The sequence below is a fragment of the Schistosoma mansoni genome, chromosome 4 (genome assembly GCF_000237925.1).
Source record: "Schistosoma mansoni strain Puerto Rico chromosome 4, complete genome".
Classification (NCBI taxonomy): domain Eukaryota; kingdom Metazoa; phylum Platyhelminthes; class Trematoda; order Strigeidida; family Schistosomatidae; genus Schistosoma; species Schistosoma mansoni.
In genome coordinates, this window is record NC_031498.1 from 2,741,443 (window position 1) to 2,753,437 (window position 11,995).

The 11,995-nt window shown below is 35.2% G+C and overlaps 1 protein-coding gene across 1 annotated transcript in view; it reads right to left on the bottom strand.

The window, feature by feature from the left end:
• Smp_150080 (transducin-like enhancer protein 1) overlaps nucleotides 1-11,702 on the bottom strand; it is a gene marked incomplete at its 5' end in the record, with an annotated part of 32,302 nt that extends 20,600 nt beyond the window's left edge. The window contains 7 exons of the mRNA XM_018796539.1: nucleotides 6,752-7,609; nucleotides 11,085-11,165; nucleotides 11,200-11,262; nucleotides 11,309-11,371; nucleotides 11,404-11,512; nucleotides 11,544-11,641; nucleotides 11,682-11,702. Of these exons, the coding sequence (XP_018651671.1) occupies nucleotides 6,752-7,609; nucleotides 11,085-11,165; nucleotides 11,200-11,262; nucleotides 11,309-11,371; nucleotides 11,404-11,512; nucleotides 11,544-11,641; nucleotides 11,682-11,702 (1,293 nt within the window). The remainder of the gene's footprint in view (nucleotides 1-6,751; nucleotides 7,610-11,084; nucleotides 11,166-11,199; nucleotides 11,263-11,308; nucleotides 11,372-11,403; nucleotides 11,513-11,543; nucleotides 11,642-11,681) is intronic.
• Between the last annotated feature and the right edge of the window lie 293 nt (nucleotides 11,703-11,995).

The following is an 11,995-nucleotide window of genomic DNA, read 5'->3' on the forward strand; positions in this document are numbered from 1 at the left end:
GTTCGTCGATAACTTGAGAAAATGGTTTTTCTTTATAATCTCAAAGGCTATTTTGTTTTGAATGAAGGATTGTGTTTTACAGAAAAGCTGAACCACAAAGTAGAAAAATATTAATAAGAAAGGTGATGCACCACGACAATGAATTGAATCTGCTGGCTGTCAGAAACTAAGTAACATTTTATTATAAACAAAACCGATTAGTCAGTTGGTTAAATTCTATGTTAATAATGCTACATCAGAGAATTCTATACGAAAATTAAAACTTTACCGCCAATATCATCATAATTACGAAAGAAATGTAAAAGATCTCAGTGTCACAATACTCTAGAAATTTAGCGCCCCTGTAGAATGTAGGTTAAGCCGCTGAGTATAATCAACTTGTTAGTTATGAATGGTTGTTCTTCACGGGGAGAAATAACAAACAGACTCACGTAACATTCAATAAATTGTATTGATAATATGTTATAAAACTAACAATGAGGTCATTTTCTTCACAACCTATATACAGTTGAACAACAACTTTAATCGATGAGGTCATATCAACAGTACTGCTATCTAATGATTCTAACATCCGTTTGAAAAAAATACTGGATGCCCATTATGTCCAACACATGGCTTGCAATGGCTTGACGAATAAATCCATCTATACAAATCCCTGTAGTCTAAACCTGAATTCAAACACATGCATTGCATCCAAGGTAATAGTGCTAAATATAAACTACTGGGATAAGACGAACACATCTTGTCCAGTGAACATTAATTGTTTTAATGACTTGAATTTTTTTTACAGTTGAAAGTGTTTTGTGTATCATCAATGAAAAAAACAATAATCACAACCTATGCAAATGTAGCCTGCTGTCCCAGACATACAATATATATATATAATGTAACAAACAAAAAAACTAACATTCAACATCATAGTTGTTGTCTGTCTATCCCTCCTCATGACACAAAAGCATATACAAGCTCTCTATAAGCCTCCCATTTTAATAAGAGGCTCATAGAGAGACAGTGAATTAATTTGTGGTCGTTCAGACCTACCACCACCACATTTACTGTTACCTTAATATTCATTTTACCATCACCCCGCTATCCAATAGATAGTTGAATGGCCTCGACGGCACGCGGATAGGCATTCTATCACCCTAATAATTATGGTATGTCTCATTCTCACCACCCCATGATAGGAACATACCGTAGACCTCTCCCCATCTCATTAGAAAGCTGGTCAAATAGAAATAAAGAGGTTGGGAGAGTGAAGTCAGACATCAAAATGTATCGGAAATAAGATGCGTGTGAAACTTAGTGAGGGTGGGTTATGACCACACCCAAACACAGATGTGAAAGCTACATAATCGAAAAGACTGTTACCATTGGAATGGTGAAAAGTATGTATAAAATCGAAATAGCTAAGGTCTCAGATCGTTGGATAGTTGACAACCAGTGATGGTAAATGCACATTACGAAAGGTATGAAGAGGATGAAATTATGGTGAAAAAATAAACCGGGACGTATATGTTAAAGCTTGAAGAAAAACTGTTTCATTAGCATACCATCTAGAAAGTTTGGGCGCGTTAGATAGAACTATTGATAATAAATCCGAAAATGTCTTTTTTATCCTCATAAACATCCAACACACAACTATGTCTTACCATGGATTACGGAAAGCCAGCATATCAAAACAAATGAAAATAACACAGATCATGGAAAAAGAATCTTAGTAAAGAAACAAGAAACCAATTTCTCAAAATACAGTTTTGACAAATTATCGATTTAATGCAGTTGTCAACCGATTCATGGAGAATGTGAAATCCTACATATGTGTCCTGATGCTTACAAAACAACAAGAACAATTGTAATATTTTTGTAAAATTGTAAAAAATATATGCAGGTCTGTTAAATAATAAATTACTGACCACTAACACCAAATATATAGAATAACAACGTCTGCGGACAATTTTCACATGACTTATTAGTCGGAATGATATTAATGAAGTTAGGAAATCTATCAAGCTCAAATCGCAAGATAACTGATGATGAAAACTTAACGTCAACATTGAGTCATTACTGGTCGTCTAACGATCGTAAAACACCGTCATGTTATTCACTTGACTAATGAGTCCCGATAGCCACTAGCTTGTATAATGGGATGAAGTTTAAATTCATTTTGTATTGTTTGTTTGAATCTTCCCATTGATGTTTAGGACTGCAATTGACCAGTCCTGGATTCTACTGCTAGCCACCATCTATCTTACTTTATAATGCTTGTGACTTAAGGCAATATCGAGGCAATCCGTACATGATGCACATACGCCAATAAGAGACTGATCAATCGCAGTCCTGAACATCAATAGGAAGATTCAAATAAACAATACAAAATGAATTTAATAATAAGTTTGTTTGACAACGTCTAGGATAGCTAGCAGTCAAATGACAACAGGTGTTTTTGTTGCAAATTACAAACATCTACTTCATGCCTCGGAAAAGCACGTTCACAGCTACGATGGTGAAGGAGCGACAAAATGACAGACCAATTAACACATCAAACATATCTGTTCGTCCAACATCCAAAATAAATACAAAGAGAAGGGAAACGATAGCAATATAGACAGACGTACTAGGCTTGGAGGCTCAGACGGAGAAAATATTGGAGGCTCATATAGTAAATGAACTACAAACAGAGATGCATATAATGTAGAACGTGAAGTATATATATATATATATTATCACTGTAATAACCACCCCAACACTGTTAAGGTTATTATAACAAAGGTGGTGGTTACATATACTGGTCCATATGACAGATAAAACATGATGTTTATTGTATATAAAATCCTTACATAGGTTATATTATTATTATATTACACCCCCCCCAAACAAATAGGATTATGGATGTTTAAGAATATTTTTGTATATATGTGCCAATGGAGCGATAATTTTTTGTCTTTCTCAAGAGGAGAGAGTTTTCATATAGAAAACAAACAGAATTAAGTGTGTGTGAGTGGTAATACAAAAAGGAAAAAATTGGTTACTGAAAGAAGTCAATAGAAATATTAAGGAGAATAATGACGGTCATCAATTAGATGGTCACACACACCCCGAAAGCGTATGGTGTCTACCAGTATAGAAGAGGTTGTTACAAAAATACTCAATCGTAGACATACATATTTACAGTTCTTCCGTAAATAAAAATGTATGTCAATGTAAGTAGGTGTGTTAGCTCTTCAGCCCGCTACGATATGGTTTTAACCCTCTTTGTTTTGTTGCAATTCTGTCTACTTATTATTATATGGCTCACTAGAGCTCCACAATTTGTGACAGCTTGAACTGATGTATATCACCATTACGTTGACTATCAGGTAGTTAGTGTTTTACGATTGCGTTCATAAAAAACAATCTAACTTATATAAAAATATATACACATACATATATAATCTTTTTTAGACTGTGTAACCGAATTTCTGCTACCGATTTAGAACGTGTTCTCTTTCAACCTCCACTGATATTTAACATCAATACAAACAGTAAGATAATTAGAAAGAAAAAACAAATTTATTACTTAGACTTTAATAAATTCACTAACGTTCATGTGAAATCATAAAAAAGGCGATAGGATGTCAAACGAAGCATTTCCAAAATTGGTATTTGAAGTAAATTAAACAGCAAAATAAAAATTGAAAAGAAGCTCAAACAACGCTAACTACCTAACTCTACTTAATGATATCTATCAGCATAATTAACGTTGAATTGCAAACCGAACAATATTTCACTGACTAGGATAATAAGATTCAATAGCAGCATATTAATTATGAAAAAGCGACTTTTTAATATTTTATTAATTTTGAATAAGTCAATAAGTAATATATAGTTCAATGCAAATACAACAACATAAAGAGAGGAAAACGAGAAGATATGTTCATCAAATGGATAATTCTTTGAATATGATCATATTATTACATCCTAAATACATTGTGAATGTTCCTTCGTTCTCATATTAAGTGAAGAAAAAGTGTATCAAATGAATAGTATACACACAACACTTGAGAGAACAAACGCCCTATTATATATATATGAAGTATCATTAACAGTTGTTAGGTTTTTGTGTGTATATATTAATAACATACATAAGTGAACTTCTGATTAACATACAATTTTACATGTTGTTTTAGGTAGTCGCACACAACAATATCTGTACAATATTGTAGACGTACGGAACTACACAGATGAACGAACACGTACAAACAAACAAGCACACAAACATCGATGACAATCAACAAAGCATTAAACATAAACATGTTTAACAACTATATATCGTGATAATTGAAAATGGGTTATAATACAAATCATATATACAGTGTATGCCTAAAAATTAGTTGTATACATAGAGTATACTGTCCAAAGAGATAAAGAAAGTATAGCGGTTTGTGGAGATTGTCCATTCCGAAGTTTTTTGCCTCAGACTGATTTTAGCTAAAGAATAATTGAAAGCGAAAGGTGTACAGGCCTAACCTAGTTCGGGACATCTAAGTTGTAAAAACACATAGAATCATATGGAGCATTCAGAAACATAAGACGAGCGTGATACACTTTGAATAATGAGTCTGAAGCAAATAGTGCACATTGTTATATTTAATCAATTAGCAACGAACATCCAATATCATTAGTAAGCAGCTTCCTTACTCTCAATATAGTTAGAGACCATATTCCTAATATAACTGAATTGCAAAATTTCTCAAAATAGCTTTGTAATAAACATTGCAGGGGGTTACACTGTAAAATATCAACTACCACAACATTAAAAACGTAAACACATGAAGGCAACGACCTAATATCTACGACAGTAAAAAAACCCAAAATAATGTAATGAAAGGAATGGAAACATTTAGAGGGGGATAAAAGAGAAACCAATCAAGTAATATCAGTGGAAAGTTCTAAACATAGATTATCTCCCAGACTATAAGTGGGTACTTTGCATCTTTATTAACGAGTAAGAGCCTGAATAATACAGGTTTAGACCAATTCAGTTTAGAACTTTATCCAATAGTTAACTACATTTAGCTAGCGCTCTGAGTTTGAATTTATTAATACTCAGTAGATGACTTCAATATGTATGGAAAGTTATTCGAAGGTTCGTATGATCAAGCATTTGCGACCCACCCCCTGAAAGAGTTAACGGCACTGAAGGATATAATTTGATGTAGTCAATTTAAATGTTGGCTAGCTTTAAGTCCCGATCCAACTGCTTATTTGAGTTAAAAATTAAAAATAGAGCGATGTGCTTCTTTAGGATGACTAATCGTCTAAAACAACTTGCTGGATACACCAATGAAAAGGCGTGAAACTTACATGGTTTCCCCGGACTTCTTGCTAAATATTATATCATAGGAACTACCATCCTAGAAACTAAGTTAAACAAGCTGACTTCTCTTTGGTTTCTTCAAAAAAACTTCTAGTTAATTAAAATAACAACGACTGAGACCAGTTAAGTGAAATGACATTAAAATTTCTAACTCACTGATCTTTTATCTAACTAATTACTTTCAGTTATCATATTTGATGATGTCTGAAGCCAAACAATAAAGGCCTATTATTCTCTATCGCCTTCACTTAGTGACGATCTTCCTAACACAAGAAAAGGGTTTAGGATCCATGTTAACCTCCTATTCAAACTGTTCATAAAATGTTTATGACAATAAGGGTGGCTGCACTATGTGTCGCGATGTTTTATCTATCATTTTGAATACCCGATTCGAAAGTAGATCACCATTCTATCTTGTTCAGAGATAGATTACCTAGCTGCTGACTTTATAACCCCATGCTTCCTGACAAGCCTAAAAACGATATACCATAGTCTGTTGTCACTGGTTTATCTGTCAGCTTTGCACTCGTAACACACTGCAGTTTACTAATATTGTGTAAACGTCCTGTCTCAGTGTTTACGCTTTCCTCCGTTTTTATTGTTCTAAACACCCATTAACTTGACAGAAGCACCCGCGATTCATCTGTCTTTTCTATAAGCTTTGTAAAGATCTCTGTTGTTTTTAAAACAGACTCGAAGTCATCCCAGATGACCATAGAATCAAAACTTATTCAATACTTGACTGGATGCTTTTCTAATTTATTCTTAAGCAAACCACTGAAACTACATCTTTTAACTGGGCTCAAGGAAGTTACCCGCTCTAAAGATCAGTAATGAAGAGAATGTATACCTGTTCGCACTATTTACTTGGTGTCCGTAGTCACCAATTCATATATTTGCATTTATGTCTAAAGATGGTATTCACCAAATTCAAATGACCACCAAATAGTTACTTTAACGATTACGATAAACTCACTAAGATAAAAACATAGAAAATACCACTTAAGCATCTAGAGCTACTGGAAAAAATAATCTTGATGATGTTACGCTTGGTGTATCAAATCGAGAAACAAGCTATTTTACGAATGAGGGATTTACCAAGTATTTCAGGCTTGGATAGTAGGAGCAGGGCATAAACAACTGGGGTCCAGATTCGTATGATAATACTAAGAAAAAAGCAGGTTTTCCCGAACACAGGTTTGAAAAGAGGTTGAGTGAGTAAACGATGAATAAATGAGATAGGAACCAAAATAAACATAAGATGTGCATAGTGGTAACCAAATGAAAAATACACAGAATATACAAATGAACTTTGAATGTAAGACAAATAATTAGAATGTCAGTAATTTGTAATTGGAAACTAATTATTCAAAAGCCTTTAAATGGACTTACTTGTTTTTCATCTAAATTCTTGTCACTAATAATGGCAGATAGTGCAGCTGGAGATATCATAGGGGGAAATGGTGGTTGACCAGTCACTCCATCCATTGGGAACATTAATGGTCTTGGAGCATTAGGGTTAGAGAGAGAAGTAGAGGTGGGTGAGAACGGTGTATGTGCTCCAGAAGCAGAAGGACCATGATAAGATGAGGTCGCCAAAGATGCATTCGAGGATATAGATGATGGCAATGAAGCACCCGTTAGACTATTGCTGGTTCCAGGAGGAAATGAAGTTGATATATTGTTAATATGAGCAGGAATTTGAGAATAAGGATGACTATTGTTGTTAAGTAGGCCACTGGATAACTGATTCATAGTAGGATTTGTGTTACCAGAAGGGAAGCCTGCAGCAGCTACTGCAGCCATTGCTGCTGCAACTGCCGGATGAGATTGGGCAAGACCAGAAAAGAAAGCCGGATTATTAGGACCTGGGATACCAGAAAGGGATGACTGAACGCCAGAAATGCTAGGATTCCCCACAGGATTAGTATTTGTAGTTGGAGGTGTAACTGAACTGGTCATTTGTGGTAGAAATGGATTGGGAGGTAAAAGCAAATTATTAGCAGTATTGTTATTTAGAGCTGGGAGTCCACTACTCAAACTGTTAATTCCAGTGCACGGAGGTGCATTGAGCCCACTTAGGCTAGTTAAAGATGGAGTGGATTGAGCTCCTCCCCTGGAGCCGCTTATGGGTAGAACGGAATTATCGGATGGTAACTGCCCTAACGACGGTGGAATAAGACTGTGTGGGAACCCACTATTTAGTCCTCCAGATCCAGAATTCATCAGTAATTGTTGCTGTTGCATAGTCTATGGCATAAAGGGAATGGTAGTTTGAGAAACACTTTGGAGTCAATTCAGTATAAGTAATATAAATATATGTATAGAAGGAATCGACAAAACTTACCGCGTAGTATAATTTTTAAATTTAGAAAATAATGTACAGATGTATAGGAGCTACATTTCAATAATTAGCAGTGAATTAGGCAAAACTAGACATTGCTTTATGGAATCCTGAAGGCCAAAGGAGAAGAGGAAGACCAAAGAACAGATTACGCCGAGAAATGGAGACAGACATGAGAACAATGAACAAAACTTGGATAGAATTAGAAAGGAAGGCCCAGGACAGAGTGGGTTGGAGAATGCTGGTCGGCGGCCTATGCTCCATTGGGAGTAACAGACGAAAGTAAGTAAGACATCGCTTTATTTTTTTAGGACTAAAACCACTCAAGTTAGTATACAATACGGAAGCAAAAAATCAAATCACAAGGCAAAGATAAGGCACCTTAATGAAATTTGTTTGCTTTTTCGTTGTATAGAACTGTCGGTAAAATAATTGGTCCAGCCCACAACTCTCGAAGAGAGAAAATTTTCTGGCTCAGAAAGGACAACTTGCACTACACCACGAAACAAAGAAAATTCAATTTTCTGATCATAGGGATATTAAAAATATTTTGTTACTGGATAAACGACCGGAAAGTTTCTACAATTAAACGAAGAAAGAATGACTGAAATTTTGTACCTCAAAGCTTCTGCTTTTAATTCAAAAATATTCAAACTATGGAGAGAAGGCCGATTAAAATTGAGTTAATTGGAATGATTTTATCATGTGTGTTCTGACTGGTGTTTGAAAGTGGAGTTTATCAAAAACCTACACAGAAGTCATTTTTAGACCAAAGTTCATAAAGCTATCTTTGTTGAAAACACATAACTAATTACCGATCACAGACTGCTTAAATCAATACATATAAAAAGCGACTAAAGAGACTAATTAAATGTTTCGTAAGGGTTTCAGAGAAAAATGTTCGACTGCTCTTAAAGAAATGATAGCTGGATTAAATATAATCAACTGATTTAAAATTACAAATCCTTTGCAGCACCAGTTTGTGGGGACGTAGGTAGAATACTTTATTGTAATGATCTACCGTATTACTTCAAAACACTAAAAGTAAAAACATTAGTAAGGATTTGGAGTGCCTACAGAATATGTGGACCTTTTTAAACTCGTTGGAATGGACTTTAACCTGGACTGTCATATATGTTTGTATTGAAGTAAAAAGTCGGTCTTATAATCTTTGGATTTAAAGACTGTCTCATTGTCTAACGGCATTTAGAAAAAATACTTTATGTATATAAACCAATTTGGCCTTGCAAAAGTCCGAATTGAATTCACGACCAAAGTCTAAGTATTTAAGTTGGTTACAGGAAGTACCTTAAGAATGACCTTCCTAGTCTCCTATCATTATCGGTTTTGTTATATGCTGACAATGTCAAGATATGGAGAGAGATTAAAAGTAAAGGTAATAGTTTAGGCTTCGAAATGACCTGAAGAAATTGTCTGAATGGTCTAAAATTTGACAGTTGCCGATAAATGCTCCCAAGTGCATTACGATGCATACTGGTCACTAAGGTACAGATACATAGACGGTGAATGGCAGTGAGTTATCTGTCGTCCAGACTCACAAAGCCATTGTCATCCAAGACTTAAAAATCGTTGCACACTGCCCTGCGATAGCCACCAAGTTTTAGAACCCTTTGGTGAACACAGGGTTCCCAGCTATGTTGATGCTAAAAACTTTCTGACTTTGTACACAGTATTCGTTTGTCCTAAACCCGAGCACTGCATACAAGCCGCTAGCCCATGCCTAAAAATAGTTGTTAGAGGTCCAATGAAGAGCGAATAAGCTGATTCTTGGAATCGCAAAGCTCCCGTATTATGTTCGACTGACAAAACTAAACCTATTTTTATTGTAATATAGAAGAACCAGAGGCGACTTGATCACAGTTTTTAAATTAATTAGTGATAAATTCGCACCTAATAAGCCCTTACTTTTCTTGTCTTCCAAAACAGCGAATTCAAGTTCACAAGCCCAGAACAAAATACTTGTCAGCAGACTATCGACTTTCCCATCGAACCATCAACGAACGGAATTTATTACCTCAATACTTAATTAAAGTACCATCTGTCGACGCTCGCAAAAAAATCGGATTAACCGAGAGACCACCGTTGCTAGGACTAATACAGATCACCTAGCCTTCTGTCCTTCCCAAACGGAAACTGGTACATTCGGTTACTATATGCACAAAACTAAACAACAGGGAAACTATTTTAAATGTTTCACTAAGCTACTTATAGCTTCGCATTTTCCAGTGGTCTTCTTCATAGGGACGCGCCTGAATCTCCATGAAAAATATCAAACAAAACTTCAGGCATGTCATTTACCAAAATAGTTATATCTGAGAAACATATTACACGTAGCGTAAATACATTTATTGATCACTGAGTATACGAAGCAATTAATATTCAAAAACAACCATGAGTATTATTTACAGTTAAGCATATTTCTTGTTTTGACTTTATGAAGAATGAGAAGTATGACTAGCTAATATGCCTTGAAATTGGCATGTTACCAACTTGGAACACCAGGAAATTACTGAACAAAGGCCTGAAAAATTGAGTGGTGCAGATAACAGAGTTATGATTATCTATGAAAAATTGCATTTCAACAGATTTGCATAGCGGGGTCATTCTACAATTTAACTACTTGAATGACAACTTGGTCACTAAATCCAAACACGATGTAAAAACCATTACTAAAGATTCTATTGCAATAACAGATCGATATAAGTAAAACAAATTTGTCCCACCATCAAAATTACTAAAACGTAAGGTCTACTGGGAGTAGTGGATGATTTTAGATAGGTCCCATGAAAACTGTTAGGAACTTCTAAATAATAGTTTCATATTTCCCTGGTCAACTTAACACCAAACTCAGATAACAGCTCATTATACTGAACTACAGAAAAACGAACTTTTAAATGGCACCTGAAATCGCATTAAAGAACACACATAAGTTACAAGATGATGTAATCAGTTCTCAAAGCAATAATAAAAAAACCGAAGTTTCCAAACAATAGAATTAGATGAAATGGAAAGACGTTAGTGAGTACCTGGTTAGGTCCACCATAAATACTCGTAACAGTACAAATCAATGCAACTATTTAAATTCTCAGCATAACGGGAGTTATTGCTCGAAGCGCTACACTACAAGCAAATGAGAAGCAGCTAGTATCGACATACAACTAAATGAGGTTCAAGACATATGGCCAAATGTGAAGCACAAGTAAATACCTGATGGATATTATGATCTATTTGGCCACTGACAGTATAACATTAAAAAATAGCAACGAAACATATCCCTGTGTAGAAGAAAGTCAGCGGAATAAGAAATTAGTTATATGTACCGTAACAGTGATAATAGCAAATTTATAACAAACAACTTACCTTAAAAAAGTCCATTTGGTCAAACGTGGATCCAAGAGAACCGTTCAGGAATTTCGGGCCTTTAGACTCATCCATCTGTGGCTTAACATGATAAATAGATTTGCTATGGACCTACCCCTATGATACTACTAAGTTCCGATAGAGTAACTTGCTTTGCGCGGTCCACTGCTGCAGCAACCTGAGATTGGTGCTAAAATTGTAGCTGAATGAGGAATAAAACAAACCTCTTGAGATAAAAATGGGATAACTTGTACTAAGATAGCATTAAGTCGTTTTGCGATCTCCATCTGAGGAAATAACATGATAAAACTAAGCATACCTGTTTGTGCATTTCGACATTAAGTCCATAAGTTATCTCATAATACAGCAGGTAGTGGCGCTGTAACTCGGACTTTTCCTGAACTGCCTTTTCAAACTCACATTTTAAACTGAAGCTAATATGAAACAATTGGATCCAACCTGTGGTACTGAGTTTGTAGGCCCAGAAGCTCATCTTTTATTTTGTCACAAGCTTCCGGAACAGAAAATTTTGTATGTTGGTTGCTTTGAGAAGAAGACTACATGGTGAGTAACAATAAATGAGAAGACAAGACGTACAGAAATTCGCGAAGGATACATTAAAAGTGAGTAACGAACCAGCTACTATCCATGAAGAATGACCAGTAATATCCAACAGCGCGTACAATTAAAAACGGTGGTTAACAAGCCCTATGATCTCTCGCTCTAATATGAAGCATTTAAACAAAGGCTCGAGTTATTTGTTACACCAAAGCATTAAAAGGTTCTGCACAATAGAAGTTCAAGAATTGCTGTTTAAACAGGCATCATAACAAAGAAATTATGTTAGATATACCTCATTTTGCCTCTGTTTTCACACGAATCAATCAGACAGCCGCCAATTTAGAACCCCA